At 35.0% G+C, this 18,534-nt stretch overlaps 2 protein-coding genes across 4 annotated transcripts; one reads left to right on the forward strand and one right to left on the reverse strand.

The window, feature by feature from the left end:
• Window positions 1-909: 909 nt before the first annotated feature.
• On the reverse strand, window positions 910-8,535 carry LOC107807723 (agamous-like MADS-box protein AGL66). 3 transcript variants are annotated; one of them, XM_075237522.1, is made up of 11 exons: window positions 8,301-8,535; window positions 6,839-7,029; window positions 4,011-4,248; window positions 3,842-3,895; window positions 3,723-3,741; window positions 3,568-3,629; window positions 2,558-2,619; window positions 2,294-2,393; window positions 2,020-2,067; window positions 1,864-1,900; window positions 910-1,135 (listed from the first exon to the last, which is right to left on the reverse strand). In XM_075237522.1, exons 3-7 carry the CDS (start codon window positions 4,193-4,195, stop codon window positions 2,580-2,582), a joined length of 360 nt encoding a protein of 119 aa, XP_075093623.1. In that variant the 5' UTR covers window positions 4,196-4,248; window positions 6,839-7,029; window positions 8,301-8,535; the 3' UTR covers window positions 910-1,135; window positions 1,864-1,900; window positions 2,020-2,067; window positions 2,294-2,393; window positions 2,558-2,579. The 3 variants fall into 3 exon arrangements, with proteins under 3 accessions (XP_075093623.1, XP_075093630.1, XP_075093613.1); XM_075237529.1 differs by having other exon boundaries at window positions 6,839-7,047; XM_075237512.1 differs by lacking the exon at window positions 6,839-7,029 and having other exon boundaries at window positions 8,301-8,533.
• A 4,609-nt stretch (window positions 8,536-13,144) lies between these two features.
• Window positions 13,145-14,921, forward strand: LOC142167843 (uncharacterized). Its single transcript, XM_075228003.1, has 5 exons — window positions 13,145-13,288; window positions 13,394-13,634; window positions 13,725-13,830; window positions 14,132-14,519; window positions 14,622-14,921. Exons 1-5 carry the CDS (start codon window positions 13,145-13,147, stop codon window positions 14,919-14,921), a joined length of 1,179 nt encoding a protein of 392 aa, XP_075084104.1.
• Window positions 14,922-18,534: the final 3,613 nt, after the last annotated feature.

Consider the following 18,534-nt stretch of genomic DNA (forward strand, 5'->3'; position numbering starts at 1 on the left):
GTAATGTATTAAAATGTTCACACTTTGAAATCAAATAAAAATTTAAATTATAAAATATTTATTAATTTAAACTATGTTAGAAGTTTTAATATTTTTAAAATTTTAAAATCAATTAGAATAACATATATCAATCTGTTACAAAAAAATTATAATACACATTACTTTTATTATTAACTACTTATTTCTCTAATACCTATAATTTAATTTTAAAAATTAACAAACTAACATATTAAGGCGAAAATTAAACTGTTTGACTTTCGTATTAAGAAGTCGATTGAAAAATAAAGGAGATAGTATTTCTACTTTGATCTATTTAATCAATGTAAATTCCTAAGTTTGCAGAGCTTTTTAATTTTGAACTATATCTCTATGATCTATTGTTTTAGAACATTGAGTCAAAGATATTTTATTTTAGACTTATATTCATCATTTTCATAAACTTATTTTTAATTTAATATAATCAAGCATTAGAGTATGCATTGCGCTTGAACCTATAATAATGAGTATAAAATTAAATATATATTAAGTACAAAATTATTTAAGTTATTGAAATACAACGAGGCATTAGAGGACTTCTTCAGGGTAAAATATTTAATATTTATTTTATAATTCAAACATATTATTTAGTCTGTAATTTTTAAAATTGTGTTATATTCACGCGCAAAGCGCATACCCTAAGACTAGTTATTTTAAAATGTTTGAAGAACCGTAACAGAAAATGTTTGATCCTCAAATAATTATCATGTCATTCTTCGTTTGACGAAATAACTATTGCTTGGGAAAATAATGGAGTGCTACTTAGGAAAATCAATCATTTTGCAACCATCAGAGTGATCCTTTTCCAACTGGACAAACCAGTAATCCAAAATACCAAGAGTTATTAAAAACATAAAAAGTAAAAAGGTGAAGGGGAGCAACATGGGAAATAAATATATGAGCAAAGAAACAAAAAGGTAGAGCTGTAATGTCATACAAGAACTCTAAAAGTTGCAGTAATAGACATGCAACATTATTCATACTTTTGCTTGCCCCATTGGTGCAAGTTATTTACTAAGTTCTTAAAATAACAAATAATACAACTCCTCCTGCATAAGTTTGACACCAGGAACTGCTAAAAACTTTCATCCCTTAATTCCTACAGACAGAGAACAAAGATTAGGAAATTCTTCTGTGCAATATAATTCAGCAGAGTAACATGCAATTGTTTGATATTAAAATTAGTGGGTATAGACTTCATTGATCATATTTTGAAGGCATAAGATATAAGGGGTATAGGCACTGGTTTATCTTCTATCCAGAGCATCAAAGTAATACTACTACATATTCATCAGGGGTAAACCTGTTGCTGCGTTGAGTCTCGGGACGATAGAAACAGTACGTTGAAATCTCTAGAAGAAAGGGTCATTTCATACTAAATATTCCCCTAGAACCCCTTTTGGCTACCCCGAGCTCACGTTATATGCATAACCTGCCTTTCTCCCCCTTTTTTGCTTTGATCAGTCATAATCTGCTCTCTTATTGCCAAAATGTGCACCTACTGTATAATCTGCCACTTAAATTGGTTAACTTAGGCATTGGTAGAACTAATGCTGGAACGACCTACACACTTTGGCATTGTCGCCAACTGTATTAGATGGGTTACCCCCCAATCAGGTGGCAAACAACTTCCTGAGACTCTTCATCAAATTTTGGGTGCGAGAGACAAATATTCTTTCAAACATTTCATGTTTGCAATCTGAAAATAGTACCCTTTTCTACTTATCAGAGGTAGGCAACTTGAGGAAATAGAAGCACAAAACACTCAAAAAGATATGTACACGGAAGTTAGATACCAATTAGGATTTGAATATGAAGATCCATTACCTGCAGCAGCTGTATCCTCTGTGTTGACCGAAGCCACCTGGAAATTATAATGCTAAAAGTTATTTTCCATACAGAATTTGGGTGAAACAGGTAAGCATTCGTCCAAACACAATATAATAAAAAATGGCAATTTAGTTCAGCTTAACACTATTTTACCTCGACATTTTCATTTCTCTGGAGAACTTCACCGCCCAAGAGTTTTGCCTGGTAAGAAGAATAGAAAACATGATCATGCTGGTCTACCTCCTAAATTAACCAGATGGTACATTTTTCTTGGGGTTGGTGGGGGCTCTTGCTGCTTGATTTTGGGGGGGTGGGGGTGGGGGGGGGGGTGGGTAAGTTATGGATTGAGCTTAATTTTACTTCAGTCTCTCCCCCTAAAAATGTGCAATAGAAGTAAAAATTTACATCAGGCTTGAGTTATGCTCACTTTTAATTGTTGTATACGTTCCATAGCACTCATAAGGAACTGCTGGCATGCAACAGCTTTGTGGACCGAGTTGATACCCTCCGCTTGCGGTTCGTAGTACCTGCCCAGTGCAAGGGAAAATATCACTATTCCTTACAGAAGAAGGAAGTTTTTTTCTCCAAAAGATTAAAAGAGCTAAGAGATACATTCAGACCATAAATTTATCCCACCATTCCTAGAAGAAGAAAAGACAGGAAGGAAAGAGAAAGTGAGGAACTCCTCTACCTTATATTCTCTCGTGCTTCACTTAGTCTTTGATTGAGCTTATTAAGCTTCTCCTCGTGAGCCTAATATGGAAATACATAAAAAATATATCGCATTATGAGCTTGCAGTAATAGCAAATATAAGTTTCTACTATTGGCTGAAGGCGACCTCCTTTCTAAATATTAGCCTATTTGTAGTGACATAACCTTGGATTTAAACTATACAAAATCAACCAAAAGCTCGGAGATCTTTGGTTCCTAGGTCTCGGAAAAGCTAAATCCTGATACCTGTTAAAAATAACAATTCCCAAAAATGATGTAAAACTTCTATTACCCTCACTTCCTTTTTTCCTGCAGGTTTTAGGCTTTTAGCTAAGTTATATTCTCGTTTTTGCTGACTTGTCTGTAATGCGTAGTTAGTGGTTGGGATAACTGGTTCACTGCCAGACCGTCAGATAGAAACGAAAAGACAAAAAGAACAATGATGTGGAAGCATCACATCTTACCTCGGCACTACAGCACGTTGACCAATCATCAGCATGGGAAAATACCCAGCAAAAAGACAAAAACGATTAAAGGTCATGTAGAAAAATAACAAGCAAAAAAAGAAAAAAAAAGAGAGAAGTCATGTATCCACTCTCGTGAACTAATAAACTAAGAGCCCATTTGGACATAAAATTCTTTTTCCTTTTTTCCAAAAAAATTTCAGTTTTTTTCGAAATCAGCGTTTGTTCATAAAATTTTCAATTTTCACTTGAAGATGCATTTTGGAAATTTTCGAAAATTTGAAAAACTCCAAAAAGCTGTTTTCAAAATTTTCACTCAAATCACTAACAAAACTTCAAAAACAACCCAAACTGAAATTTATGTCCAAACACAACTCTAAATTTCAAATACCATTTTCACTTGAAAATATTTTTCACCATTTTTTGGAATTTTACAATTCTTATGTCCAAACGCCTACTAAGTAATACATAAGGAAAACACCACCTCCTGGGGAATAAATGGAGTGCATAAGGAGAATGACATACATAGCTATCTTTTCCACCATTTCTGATTCATATTTTAGCTGCGCGAGCCTCTGCGAAAAGTACTGCAACGGATAAGGCAAGTTAAGGTTAGTCGAAACTCCAAAGACTCGGCAGCAGAGGCTGACGATCAGTAACAGATCTGTAAGACTTAGAACCTGCTCATTCGGAATGGGTCTTCAACAATCATGTGGATTGGAACAAGAACCAAAAGATAGTTAGTTATAAGGAATTGGCAAAGTCTGATTCATGAATTTGGCATATGAAATAAACATACCGCCTGTGCAGTTCACCAGGCCGGTTCACAACACGGAGCATGATATCCTCAACACTATACAACCAAAGAAAATCATATTACATGCTATGTTTCAAAAAAGTAGAATATTCAAACAAAAAAGATCATTCTAGAAGTTGTATTCATAAGATTTTCTTATGAGGACATTCACCTTCCTCTGCTGGAATAGCTGGTCAATTGACCTGTTGGAGAAAACATCAAAAGAGCAACATCTGTGTCACATAAAACAGCCAACTCATTTGCCTTCTTAACAATGCTATCCTTGCGCTTTGAATAGGTTTGTTGGCGGGATGTCGAATTCTCAATTTTCTTCATCACAAGCTTATTGCGACCCATGAAAGGATGCAAACTAGAACTGGAAGTTAGATGAGTGGTTGTTCTCCGGCGAACTGAGAAATATATAAAACAACAGAAGAAGAAAAGGAAAAAGGTCAAAGCATTTAATGTGTTGACTTGCTAGTCAAATATGGTTATTGTATGATGTGTTTCCAGATTTCATTAGCCACAATTAATAGAGAATCTAATATCGAATCAGCAACAGCAAGATTTTGTGAAGAAAACAGGTTTCAGTGGTAATCCAGTTCTTTATTGCCAAATCCCGAGTCAACACTAAATTTTTTGGTGCAGCTACATACAAAGCTAACTAACTGCATCCTCACAATTAATGAACAGAATTCTGTGGGCTGTAACCTGCCGAGTGGAAATTAGGTACTTTATTTTGTTCTTTTTCTCTATATATTGTTTTCTTCTTTTTAGAAAAATGAATGAAATTAATAAAAATAATCTCCAGTCTTCCCTGTTCTCAGTACTTATTTACTATCACTTAATTTCCCCACCTTATAAATCTGGAGAACGAATACTTATTCTGAAAAGAATTTATTTGCAGTCCTGCTAGCTTCTTAAATTATTAAACCCAGCATCTACGCAACTTAAGAAACCAACAGTTAGTACCATTCATCCAGCTGCATGCTAGACAACTATTCATCAGAACAGACATGACTATATACTACGTTTGTGAACACTATAGTTCTTCAGTTGATCACCGCAATCCTAAAACGAAGCTTCATTCTCTATTCTCCTTGCACTCCCCTATAGCCACGGACATGATACACGAGTGGTTTACACAATAGAGACATGGACAATTAAAAGCCTACTTCTTGGAAACGCTCAAACTTATTCTTGCAGGTAGTGATATTAGGCAAGTCCTATTTATTAGCATTCCTAGCATTTCAAAGGCTATATGATATAAGTTCAACATGTAGGAGAATTTATATTTTGATATCTCAAGAGAAGTATAACGGTGTATGGAAAGATATCATTAACTAGACAAAACTAAAATAATACCTCGCTGAACCAAATTATCGAATCCCACTAAAGAGTAAGCCTATAGCCTTGAACCATAAGAGAAATTAAGATTTACAGTTAATGATGAAACACGACATAGTTAGAAGAAAAAATAAGTCATATCACTTGGCTGATTGACTTTCTTTCCTCTCGTCTATCAGCTTTACCCTTGACCTAACTATAAAATTTATGTTCACAGCTTCCGGGAAAGAATCTGATATCCATATAATCAAGCCTTCATAGTCCTATTCAAATTATAGCTCCAAACTTTCTCGTGGGCCGTGGCACCTTTGATCCTGATACCCTACAATCAACTCATACTGAATGGTGAAACCCATATTCTTCTCGTTTAATTAGTCATACGTGAAAAGAACAGCCATAGTTTCATTATGCGATTTATGCGATTTAGATTATTGAATGTGAACTGAGAAAGTCATAAAAGTCAGCAAACATCGACCTTTACAAACGCACTACTCAACTACCTGAGGTTGCAAGCATCCATCATCTTTCCCAAATAGAGTTATATTAAACCCCTTCTTAAAAGCAATAACACAAATGTCTTTTGCATTGCAGTACACAAAAGTCTTTCCACTGTATCATATTTAACGTTGTTTGGCACGGTACCCGTTCCACTACTGGCCGCCAAACCTAGCATTTTCTCAGGCATTTCCTGCACTGCTGTCAAACCATTTGACTGTCGGAGGATGTCTTTCCTTTCACTCCTTCCCATGTGGTGATAAATGTTTCTACATGGTAATTCCACTTACTTGGCAACAGTTAAACACATGATCTACCGGAAACACTTTCCCGACCTCTAGAAAAGTTATTATTTGTCTCGCATGTTTGTCTTACTTTTTTCATAAGACGGAAAGAGCATATAAGAATTCTGTTAAACTTTTGTTACCTTTATCCAAAAAAAATTAAAATAAACAAATGTCAGTATCTCAACACAATTGCCTGTTAAAATTAGTAAAATTTTCTTTTAATTTTTATTTTTTAAAACTGTCTCTCTTTTCCGCATTCTTATTACTATATGCATTAAATTTCCCCAGATTCTTCCTAAGTTTTCAAACATCTCCTCTTTTTCCAGTATCAACCACAGGTTTCTTGTTAGACACACACCAAATTGATTTCAAAATCCTCAACCATAGGTGATATACATACATACCCTTGACAATCTGTGTGTCTGGTTTCTATTTTTAGTGTCTAGGAAATTAGATGGGTATACCAGGAAGAAAAGATCTAGATTATGAAGAAGAAGAACATTTATCAGGACCAGATATTTTAATGGCTAGTATTACAATCATGACCAAGGATACTTATCGGGAGCTTCACCTTCCGCAGCATATAAAAAGTGACCCTTCTGACTTTGACTAATGGAGAAAGTTCGTGAAGCACAGATATATACCAAACACATGCTTTTGAGGTAAGCAAATAATTGGTCATATACCACATGGAATGTTCAAAACCAAGAATTCTTCACTTTTAATTGGCCGTATATGAAAAAGACAAGCATAGAGTTTCATACAGTAATGCGGCGAGCACCTAAAAGAAATATTTGGACCTTTGTCCAAATATAGTTATGTAAAAAGCAATGATCATTAAAATTGCAATAACTCAAATTTGTCTACCCACCGTAGGATATTTGTCGTTTTGTTGCATGAAACCAGCTCCATTACTGGCTACCAAAGCCAGCATCTTCTAAGGCATTTCTGCCCTGCAATCAAGCCAGTTGGCTGCATGTCTTTCCTCTCCATCCTTTCCATGTGACATTAATGTTTAGACAGCGCAATTCCAGTTTTTTGGTAATATAACAGCTGATCCGCCTGAAACAATCTCAACCTCTATGACAGTTTATACGTTTAGCACGTTTCTTTTTTATAAGACAACAAGAAAAAATTGAGACTCTTTCAGTATCTTAAGAACAATTGCGTGCTTAAATTAATACATCTCTCCTTTTGTTTTGATTCTCTCGTTTCCCCATTCGTCTCATTCCATGCATTAAATTGCCCCAGATACTTCCCAAGGCTCTCCTGTCCTTCCATTATCATCAACTTGTTTGTTTTGATCTCTCTTTACCGTATTCTTCTTATTAAATTTCCCCGATACTTTCCCAAAGCTTCAAATAGCTCCCATCACTTTCCATTATATCATGAAAAAGTTTTTTTGTCGTTTTTATTCTCTCTTTTCCACATTCGCCTTACTCCACGAATTGTCCTGGGTACTTCCCAACATTTCAAAGATCTCCCACCACTTTTCATTGTCATCAACAAGTATCTCGTTTGTTTTGATTTTCTCTTTTCTGCATCCGTCATACTCCAGCATTAAATTGCCCCGGATACTCCCAATGTTACAAAGAGCTCCCATCACCTTACATTATCATCACAAGTTTCTTGTTTGTTTTGATTCTTTCTTTTTATTTTTTCTCTCTTTTCTGCATTCATCTTACTCGACATATTAAATTCCCCCGGATTCTCCAACAAGAGTTCAAGGAGCTCCCATCACTTCCCATTATTATCAAGAAGTTTCTTGTTAGACACACATACACAAATTTGATCGCAAGACCCCATCAAACATAGATGCAATGCATCCATTCCCTTGACAAGATTAATTTTCACCCACCATACACAGATATTTTGTGTGGCTATAAATCATTGAATAAAGGTAAATTATTTTCAAATATGGAAAGGGGTGATTCTTTTGGGCACGGACTAAAAAGGAAATAGGTTCACATAAATTAAAACGAAGGAAGTATAATGAATGAGAACGACAATAAACAGGACCAAAAACATTTCATGGCTAGTATTCACCAACATGACCAAGTACATTAATCAAAAACCTCACTTATCTGCAGCATATAGAAAAACACCCTTCTGAGTTCTTGACTAAACGAGAAAAGTCCCAAAGCATATTATACCAAACACATTTATAATGTATTTGAGGTAACACTGATAATAATGATTTTCAAATTTCAACCATAAATTTTCCTTCTTGCATGGGGACGAAAGGGGAAACAAAATTGAAGCAATAAATTAGTAATGAACTATGCAAATAGCAATAAAACGAAGAAGGAGGGTAAGTAGAAAAGCATATATACCAGGAAAATCAGTTGATAACTGCTTCTGATTAACAATGGCGATGAATGTAACCTATAAAATCAGAAACAAATTAGGAAAGGCCAACTTGGGAGGAAGTTGTGACATCTTAGATCGATCAGACTCATCAAAACCAAAGAGGCAGAGTTTGTCATTCTTCATCTGTCGCACTGCACGTGTGCCCCACAGGGAGCTTCTGAAAAAGACAGCTAATCCTGTATCTTCTAATCTGACTAACTGAGGACTGCTGAGTCACAGTTTTAAGTGTGGGATATAGTAATTCTTTTTTCAAAGAATAACTATAATATTTAATTTTTCTTAGTTATTATACGTTACAAATGGCCAAGCTAAAAAATCAATTTATTTTGAAAAGTATTTTTTTTTGTGTTTGGCTAACAAATCTAAAAAGTATTTTTGAGCAATAATTTATATTTGGTCAAGCTTTTCAAAAAATGCTTTAAGTATCAAATTACAAATAAAGACATGAATAGATTTACTTAATAGTTAATATTATAAGTAAATAAATAATCTCAAAAATTTATTATTAAAAATAATAATTAAATATTTTTATTTTATTTAAGTAAAATCTGAAATAAAATTTAAAAATACTTTAATTCTTTTAAGATGATTTAAATATATTAAAAAATCATTCAATAATATAAAAATATTTGCTCTTGAAGTTACTATATATTAAAAAGTTATCCTAAAAATAAGAAAAAATACCTATACATTAATATCGTAAGTATTAAGTTTAAAATAAGTAAGTTATTTTGGTATATCTGTATTTTGTTAAGAGTATTTTTTGGTAAGAAGAAAAGTCAAAATTGTTTCTGCTTCTGCTTGTGCTTCTCGAGAGAAGCTATTTTTTTATACTTCTCCGAAACTGCTCCCGCTTCTTCTCAAAAGCACCCCCTCAAAGTTTGGCCAAACACCGTAAGTTGAGAGAAAAAGTACTTTTAAAAAAAAATACTTTTGATCTTTGGAGAAGTATGACCAAACATGCTATAAGTTTCAAGTAGTCGCAATTGTAAGAATTTACATTTTAATTTTTTCTTTTTTTTTTTGTCCGATCCAGTTTGCACCTAATTAATTCTACGGGATACATGTTACCTCCCAACAGCAACAAGTATCAGGTAACTCTAATCTATCGAGGCTTGATTCGTGGACCATACTATTGGGTGCATATTTTAATTTTGAAATTCACGAAAGAAACGTATTCCGACGATTAATATCATAATGATTATATCATTTTGGAGATTGGCGCAATCAATGATTACGATTTAATCTCACCATTTTTGGTGCAAGATTTCTCAATTTAAGTTATTTATATTCTGATCTTCTATCTTCTATTCTTTACTGTTGATAGATCCACCTAATCCCAAAAATTTAAAAGAAAAGGAACGAAAACAACAACAACAAAAAAAGTATCATACCAGCATTCTACTTAATGTAATTGTTGTTTAAGAAAATTGAGAAAGCAAGGTATGCTCATACAAAGATTTGCTGGTAGTGAGTTGCTTAATACTTTTATGGAATGATCCAGAAAGCTCCTTAAATTTTGTATTTTCACTATCTTAATCTTTAAAATTCCACATTGAACATGAAAGGTTTTTAAAGTTTGTAATTTTGGGTCACTTTTGGTCTTAAACCAAAAAATTTAGAGAAGTTTTCGGAACTGCAACACTAAGAAAACTAAATAATAGAAAATACAAATTCTTATATTACATTTCATATAACTATCGGTTACCAGATATATCAAAGAAGATCTCCATCTACCTTTATTTGTGCGAAACTTAATAAATTGAATTAACAGGACCCGAAAATTTTGGCATACTTTAAGTAATTAGGAATATTAGCAGTTAATATATCCAACTCCCCTCCCCCAACCGAAAAAAACTCCGTCTTCTCCCATTGACAGCTTCATCTCCATGTTTTCTAACAGTAAAACTTTAATTTCAGATTTAAAATCTTCCATTCTCTATACCATTTTGACCTCTGCCATCAAAGAAATTCAAATTTCTCGGAGGGTACTTTCTGAAACACTTCTCTGCATAAAAATATAACTGAAGATCTATAATGTTAACGCTTATTTATCATAATTATCATGAAAGAGATACTTAAGGTATGTACGTAATATATATATACACACACACGTTTAGACAATACAGTAATACCATTAATATATATATTATTATTATTATTATTATTATTATTAAAATATACAATAATATATATATATATATATATATATATATATATATATATATATATATAAAATTATTAAATTAAAAAGGGTCGCTGATGAAGAAGCAAACTTGGAGGGTGGGGGCCGGAAGGGGGAGGGGGGGAGGGGAGCCTTGGCTATGCTTGGATGGTGTATAGGGTTCATATCAAAAGAGAAAAAAGAAATCTTGTAAAATTTAAAAATTGAAAAGGCATGTTTTAGGTGAGAGAGAATCTCAAGAGTGATATATTAGGATACTTTTTAGGTGAGAGAATCTCAATAGAGATATATTAGGGATATGAAAAGTTGTAGATTTTAAAAAAATTGTATGTAAGTAATTTTTTAAAAGGTGTTGTAACTTATTTAAATAAGTTATAAATAAGTTGTATTCTGTGTAAATTCCTCAAAAATTTAAGGGGAAAAAAACGGAAATAGACAACCCGCTAGTATTTACAACTCCGCCTAGCCCTAAAACTAGTCTATAAAAAATAACCCTAAAATGGTATAGCCATCAATTAGATCCTCGATAAAATCCCTGTACAACAACAAATAAGGCGAAATATTCTCTCACGATATGGAGAGTGAACTGAAGATAGACCAATTAATAGGGAAATAGGGAGTGGGACCTAGCCCTATTATTTGCCTCTCTTTTTTTGCATGGATAATTTAAAGATAACACTGTTTAATTTATGTGAACGGGAGCCTTGGCGTAATTAGTAAAGTTGTTGTCATGTAACCAGGAGGTCACGGGTTCGAGCCGTGGAAATAGCCTCTTGCAGAAATACAGGGTAAGGCTGTGTACAATAGACCCTTGTGGTTCGGCCCTTCCCCGGACCCCGCGCATAGCGGGAGCTTAGTGCACCGACTGCCATCTACTGTTTGATTAATGTATAACGATGTATAAATTAAAGTTCAATCGAGCTTATTCATTATTCACTATCATTGAATAATGAATGTATAATATATATTTAACTTTATAGAATAGGTAGAATAGGTGTATAAATGATATATATATATATATATATATATATATATATATATATATATATATATATATATATGTAATCCAGATCTAGCACACTACACAATTAATGGAAATTCTTCTTTTCTCTTTCATTTCTATCTTCTTCTTCCCCAAATAACTTCATGGTATCAGAGCTTCTTTGACTCAAGAAGTTGAAGTTTTCGATATCTCTTCCGTAACTCTATCTCTTCTCAATTCTCAAAGTCTGGTTTCTTCTGAAATGTTCTGTGTTTGCAATTCTGTCAAAAATTCTACAATTCATAACCTGTGAATTGACAATCTCGAAATTCTTGAAGCAAGAAGCAACAGAAAATGGAATCAATCGATGAACAAGTGAATCTGAATACTGGGAATCAAAGCCAAACTGCAACTGGAAATCAGGTGCCTGGGATCGAATACAATCACCCATTATTTTTTTCTCCTGCTGATGTTAGTGGAATTCAGATCATATCGTTTTAGCTTACGGGTATTGAAACTATTCTATTTGGAATCGATCTATACGTGTTGCTCTTTTAGGAGGAAACAAGTTAGGAATGGTACATGGCACACGCAACAAAGAAAATTTTTCAGATTCAATATGGAATCACTAGAAAAGAGTGAATGCCATTGTGTTATCTTGGCTGATGAACTCAGTAGCTAAAGGTCTTCTTGGAGGCATCATGTATGCCTCGAGTGCACAAACTGTGTAGGAAGATTTGTGAGAAAGGTTTAATAATATAGATGGCTCAAGAACATTTAATTTGCATAAAGAAATAGTCACTCTATCTCAAGGTTCTGCATCTGTTTTTGTGTATTTTTCTAAACTCAAAGATCTTTGGGAAGAATTTGAAGCCTTGGTTCCTTCTCCTGGTTGTGATTGTCCTAAGTTGTGGGAGTTTGCTAACTTACAAAAATTAATGTTATACCAATTTTTGATGGGACTTAATGAGTCCTACTCTCAAGCAAGAAGTCAAATCTTGATGAAAATACCCATGCCTACTATTAACCAAGCATATCCTTTGATTGTGAGTGATGAAAGTCAAAGATCCATATCAGCAAATTCTGGAATTTTAGGAGTTAATCCAGTTGGAAATTTTGACATTGCCTTGTATACCAGAACTTGTGGGGGCGGTAAGAATCATAGGCTCAAAAGGAACATCAATGTTCATGTTCAATTTTGTGAATACTGCAAAATAAAGGGTCACACCAAAGAAAACGGTTACAAGTTAGTGAGATATCCTCAGGATTTTAGGCAGAAGAAGAAGGGATATAATGCAACTCATAATGCCAATGTTTTAGCTGAAAGTAACAGTAATTTTGTTGCACCTATGTTCAACTATGGTCAAAATTCAAAAACAATGGACATGTCTGCTAATGAAAGTCAGTATGATCAGTTGGGAAACTATAGTGAGAGAGTGGAAGCTCTTACAAATCAGTTGGGAAATTATGCCTTTACAAAGGAGCAATATGATCAGATTGTTCATCTGTTTAACAAAGGAGGGACTCCAGCACCTACTGCTAGTATAGATTCAGCTGCAAATGCAACAAGTGCTGACACAATATTTTTGGTTTCAAATGGCTCATAAGAATGGATTATAGATACATGTACCACAAATCACATGGTATCTGATTCTAACCTTCTCAACAAATCTACAATAGTATATATTACTAATCCTAAGAAAGTTCTTCTGCCAAATGGTGATGTATCTCTAGTTACTCACACAGGAGCAAGTTCAATTTCTGCTAAGAGTACTGTAACTAATGTATTCCATGTGCCTTAGTTTAAGTATAATTTCCTTTCAGTTTCCAAAATGACAAAAGAACTACAATGTGCAACAACATTCTTTCCTGATTTTTGTATTTTTCAGGATCTCTTCACTGGGAAGGTGAGGGAGATTGGTAAAGAAGAAAGAGGATTATATATCTTGTTAACTAAACTTGCAAGGAACAACAATAGGGATGTGTGTGCTGCTAAGGAACTGACAACAAGTGAGGCTAATAAAATCAATGTGGAGCTGTGGCATCAAAGATTTGGACATGTGTCTATACTAGTACTCAAGAGAATACTTTCTGTTAGTCTACAAAGTATTAAGCACAAAGTAGATAAATGTACAATCTGCCCTTATGCTAAGCAAACTAGAATTCAATTTCCAACTAGTAGTATAAGAAGTATTTGTTGTTTTGATATGATTTATGTAGACCTATGGGGTCCATACAGAGTAGCTACTTTTGATGGTAACAAGTACTTTCTCATTATAGTGGATGATTACAATAGAATGACTTGGGTTTTCTTGCTTAAGCAAAAGTCAGATATTTTCCTATATTGTATCATATCTTCAGATTTGTAAAGACTCAGTTCAATAAAACTATCAAGGTTATCAGAATAGATAATGACGCAGAGTTTGTGAATTCAATTTGTGCATGCTTATTTAAAAATCTGGGAATGATACATCAAAGAACTTGTGCTTACACCCTCAACAGAATGGGGTAGCTGAAAGAAAACACAGACACATTTTAGAAGTAACAAGAGATATAAGACTGCAAGCACATATCCCTATCAGATTTTGGGGTCATTGCATCCTTGCTTCAGTATATTTGATTTACAGATTACCTAGTTCAGTAATTGAAAACTTATCTCCCTATGAAAGGCTACACAAAAGAAAACCTTCACTGAAACATTTAAGAGTGTTAGGGTGTCTGTGCTTTGCAAAAATTATACAAGAACAGGATAAGTTGATGCCTAGATCAAAGAAGTCTGTTCATATGAGATATTCAGAAGTGCACAAAGGCTATATACTATATGATCTAGACAACATATCATCTTTTGTCAACAGAGATGTCATATTCAGAGAAGACATCTTCCCATTCAAAGGAACACTTTCATCTGTGACACCTCTATTTGTAGATACTACACCATCTACAGGGCCTTATATAGATGATACTAACATTGTGTTTGAAACTAGCGCAGGTCAACAGACTAACAATCACATTAATGTAGGTAACTCTGAAGCACCAACAATAACTCAAACATCACCAGTTGATAACACAGAAGGACACCATGATATTCAGTAACACAATGCTTTTATTGATCATCAGATGTCTATTGAAGGAGAAATTCAGGTACATCAGAATACTCAAAATGTATCAACTAGAACACTGACTAGAGGTCAATCCAATACACAACAACTTCCAGTAAGAAAGTCTAACAGAGATAAACAACCACCAGCTTGGATGAAAGATTTTGTGTCATTAAATATTCATCAAGAGGTGCCCTATGCTTTGAACAAATACATAGGATATGATCACCTATCTCCAAAATGCCAAGCCTTTATTGCAGCTTTCTCTTCTACCACTGAGCCTACTACATATGTTGAAGCTAGTAAAGATCCTAGATAGATAGCAGCAATGCAAGAAGAAATAAAGGCATTAGAAAGCAATAACACCTGGACATTAATCAAACTACCCGAAGGAAAGAAACCTATAGGCTGTAAATGGATATACAAAATAAAATATCAAGCTTCAGGAGAGATAGAAAGATTTAAGGCTAGGTTTGTAGCCAAAGGTTATAGCCAACAAGAAGGGATTGACTATCAAGAAACATTTTCACCTATGATAAAAATGGTAACTGTTAGAACAATACTGGCACCGGCAACTGCTAGACAATGGCATATACATCAAATGGATGCATATAATGCCTTTCTTCAAGGTGATTTACTTGATGAAATATATATGGATTTACCTCATGGATTTGGAAGCCAGGGGGAGAAGATGGTATGCAGACTTACCAAATCCTTGTATGGATTAAAGCAAGCCCCAAGACAATGAAATGTAAAACTATTTGAAGCTCTTATAAAATTACAGTTCAAGCAAAGTCAGTATGATCATTCATTATATATAAAAAGGATAACTGAAGGTATGGTACTGGTTTTAATATATGTTGATGACATGTTACTTACTGGTGACAATTTGAAATTTATTCAAGACACCGATAATTCCCTGCAGAACATTTTCAAAATGAAAAATCTGGGGGGGAGTTAAGGTATTTTCGGGGCTTAAAATTTGCTAGATCCGGTGAGGGTATTGTTATGCATCAGAGGACATATGCATCGGAACTTATTGCAGAAGTAGGATTAACAACATCTAAACCAACAACTACACCAATTGATACAAATGAGAAGCTTACAACTAAGCAGTATGATGAAAAATCAGAAGCAGATCCCACTGTTGATCAGGCTGCCTATCAGAGGTTAATAGGAAAACTTCTATACTTGACTATAACAAGACCAGATATATCATTTGGAGTCCAGACTCTAAGCCAATTTTTTCAACAACCAAAAAAGTCTCTAATGGAAGCAATATTAAGAATTGTGAAGTATGTTAAAAATAGTCCAGGTCAAGGTATTCTACTATCTAGTCATCACAACAACATTGTCACTGCATATTGTGATGCAGACTGGGCAGCTAGTCCAGTTACTGATTTTCTAATCAAGGTGGGCAACTCCTTAGTTTCCTGGAAATCCAAGAAATAAACTACTATTTCTTGAAGCTCAGGCGAGGCAGAATACAGAAGTTTAACTGCAACTGTGGCAGAATTAACATGGTTACTAGGAATGCTGAAAGAGATTGATGCTGAAGTCAACCTACCAGTTGACATATTTACTGACAGCAAAGCAGCTATCCAACAAGGACTAGTCAACACAAAATATATCTCCACAAATGGTCAACCAGCAAACTTGCTAACAAAAGGTTTAAGTAAGGTTCAACATTTATATTTGAGCTCCAAGTTAGGTGTGTTTGACATTTTTACACCACCTAACTCGAGGGGGATTGTTAAATAATATAAGGACATAAATGTCATTGTCCATAAGTTAGTTAAGTAGTTAAGTTGTTAAGTAGGTAGTTAGGAGTTAGTTAAGCTAATCTCTATATATATGTAATCCAGATCTAGCACACTACACAATTAATGAGAATTCTTCTTTTCTCTTTCATTTCTATCTTCTTCTTCCCCAAATAACTTCAGAACGGGTACCGTATCTCCTACAATATCTTATATTAGGGAATTTTAAATAATCCCTACAATTTTACCTACGTAATTGGCTAAAACCAGTAATACATATGTGGACAACGATTAAAATGAGTTATAAAAATTAAAGAGATTTATTTTAAGTTTATAGCTAATATGGGATGCTAATCCAGTTAATTATTCAAAATTTGATGGTGGGCTAATGTCACAGGGCCAAATTTTTCGCAAGATGACACTGGGCGGCAGCAACCTGACACTCAAGTTACTCAGTATTTTCCAACACTTAGCCAACTTTTTAACAAGTCCGGCCTTAAACAAAATTCGGCAACAACATAAAAGAGAACACAATCAAGTACGGAAAAATCCCTACCTTTGTATTAATATGAAAATATACAAAGGAACCCTCACTTTGCTATGAATACAAGTCGTTCATAGCCCGCTTCGACCAGCTAAGATCACAAGTCGATCTTGTCACACTAAGACCTACCCAATGACTAGCCTTAGCCCGCTTTTGAAACACTCAGAAACCCTCACGTTTCTTTCTTGTTTCCCACTTTACTATGAACACAAGTCGTTCACAGCCCATTTCGTCTAGCAAAGATCATAAGTCGATCTTGCACACTAAGACCTACCCAATACCCAGCCTTAGCTCCCTTTTGAAATACTTAGAAACCCTCACGTTTCTCTCTTGTTTCTCACTTGGAAGTCTCACAACTGAACTTCCTTTTGAAGACACTCTTCTTCTTTGAAGACACTCTTCTTCTATGAAGACCCTCTTCTTACTTCTCTCTTGTTGAATTTCACAAGAAATTCCCACCTATTTATAAGTATAGGTGCTGCCACTGGCAGATTTGAAGGGGTAACTTACAAAGGGACAATTCATTCTAGTGCTTGTCCCACTTCAAGTACTAAATCAGCACTTAACCACTTAATGGGGTATTACCCACGAAATGGCCCTCATAAGCATGTATTGTGGAGCACTTGGCCCTGTTTTGTGGAGCACTTTGCTCTTTGGTGGAGTACTAGTCCCACCTTCCACTGAAACCTGCCTTGTACACAGCTTTGCTAAATCTGTCCTAACTTATAGTTGACATCCCCAACTACTTAGGCCATTTTCCACACGAAATGATATTACATACGAGCATTAAATAGACATGGATACAAGTCATTACAAAAATACAAGGGCCCACTGCTTTTGGCAAGTGTACTGCATGTGCCCCTTTTCTTGGCCCGCTATTGCATGTCCAAGACTAGCATTACACCCATCCTTGGCTGATTTTGACATTGCTCTGCGCCAATGCCTTGTCCGCAACTTGCTGCCCATGATTTTGCCGCACACGCCCGACACTCTTGTCGCCCGCACATTGCCTTAGCCGCATTTCTGCCTTGTCTTTGTCAACATTTGTATCACCCGGGCCATTGCTTGAATTTTGTTTCACATAGCTTTGCCTTAGATATTGAAACCCTTTGCCAACATTTCGCACCATTTTGATTTAGCTTAACTTGTACTTGGCGCTCCAACAATCCTAATCGCCCTTACCTCTGATTTTGGCGCTCATGCCGTGCCATGCCGCCTCAACTTGCCCACACTGCCTCATCAAGCCTTTGCCAAGCTTGTCTTGCCTGTCCCAAGACCTTGGCCAATACTTATTCTCCTGACAATGTTTCTCGTCCATTGTCCCGCATGATCGTTTTGCTCCCGCATGGGCCAATGGCAATGGCATCACGCCCCAATCCTTGCCATAACCGCGCCACGCCCGATTCAAAGAGTTAGGCCCCTAACAAATAACCACATGCGGTTCATGTCAAAACAGAACAAACATTTCCATCTTTTTTTCTGCCGTGTAGTCCGATTCTACGGCAACAATGACAAACCCAGTGCAGTCCTACAAGTAGGGTCTAGGGACCATAAAGTCCGACTCTCTTTCAAAAAATAAAATAAAATAATACCTCAAGAGATGAATGGTTTAGCTCAGTTATTACCTA

Source organism: Nicotiana tabacum, chromosome 2, assembly GCF_000715075.1.
Source record: "Nicotiana tabacum cultivar K326 chromosome 2, ASM71507v2, whole genome shotgun sequence".
Lineage (NCBI taxonomy): Eukaryota > Viridiplantae > Streptophyta > Magnoliopsida > Solanales > Solanaceae > Nicotiana > Nicotiana tabacum.

Coding starts and splice junctions, on each gene's coding strand:
- LOC107807723 (XM_075237522.1), bottom strand. CDS start 4,195: ATGGGTCGCAATAAGCTTGTGATGAAGAAAATTGAGAATTCGACATCC. Junction 3,896..4,010: donor AGCTATTCCAGCAGAGGAAG/GTGAATGTCCTC, acceptor TTGGTTGTATAG/TGTTGAGGATATCATGCTCC. Junction 2,620..3,567: donor ATGGTGGAAAAGATAGCTAT/GTATGTCATTCT, acceptor TTTCCATATTAG/GCTCACGAGGAGAAGCTTAA.
- LOC142167843 (XM_075228003.1), top strand. CDS start 13,145: ATGGTATCTGATTCTAACCTTCTCAACAAATCTACAATAGTATATATT. Junction 13,289..13,393: donor CTAAGAGTACTGTAACTAAT/GTATTCCATGTG, acceptor TGTATTTTTCAG/GATCTCTTCACTGGGAAGGT. Junction 14,520..14,621: donor AGACTAACAATCACATTAAT/GTAGGTAACTCT, acceptor ATTGATCATCAG/ATGTCTATTGAAGGAGAAAT.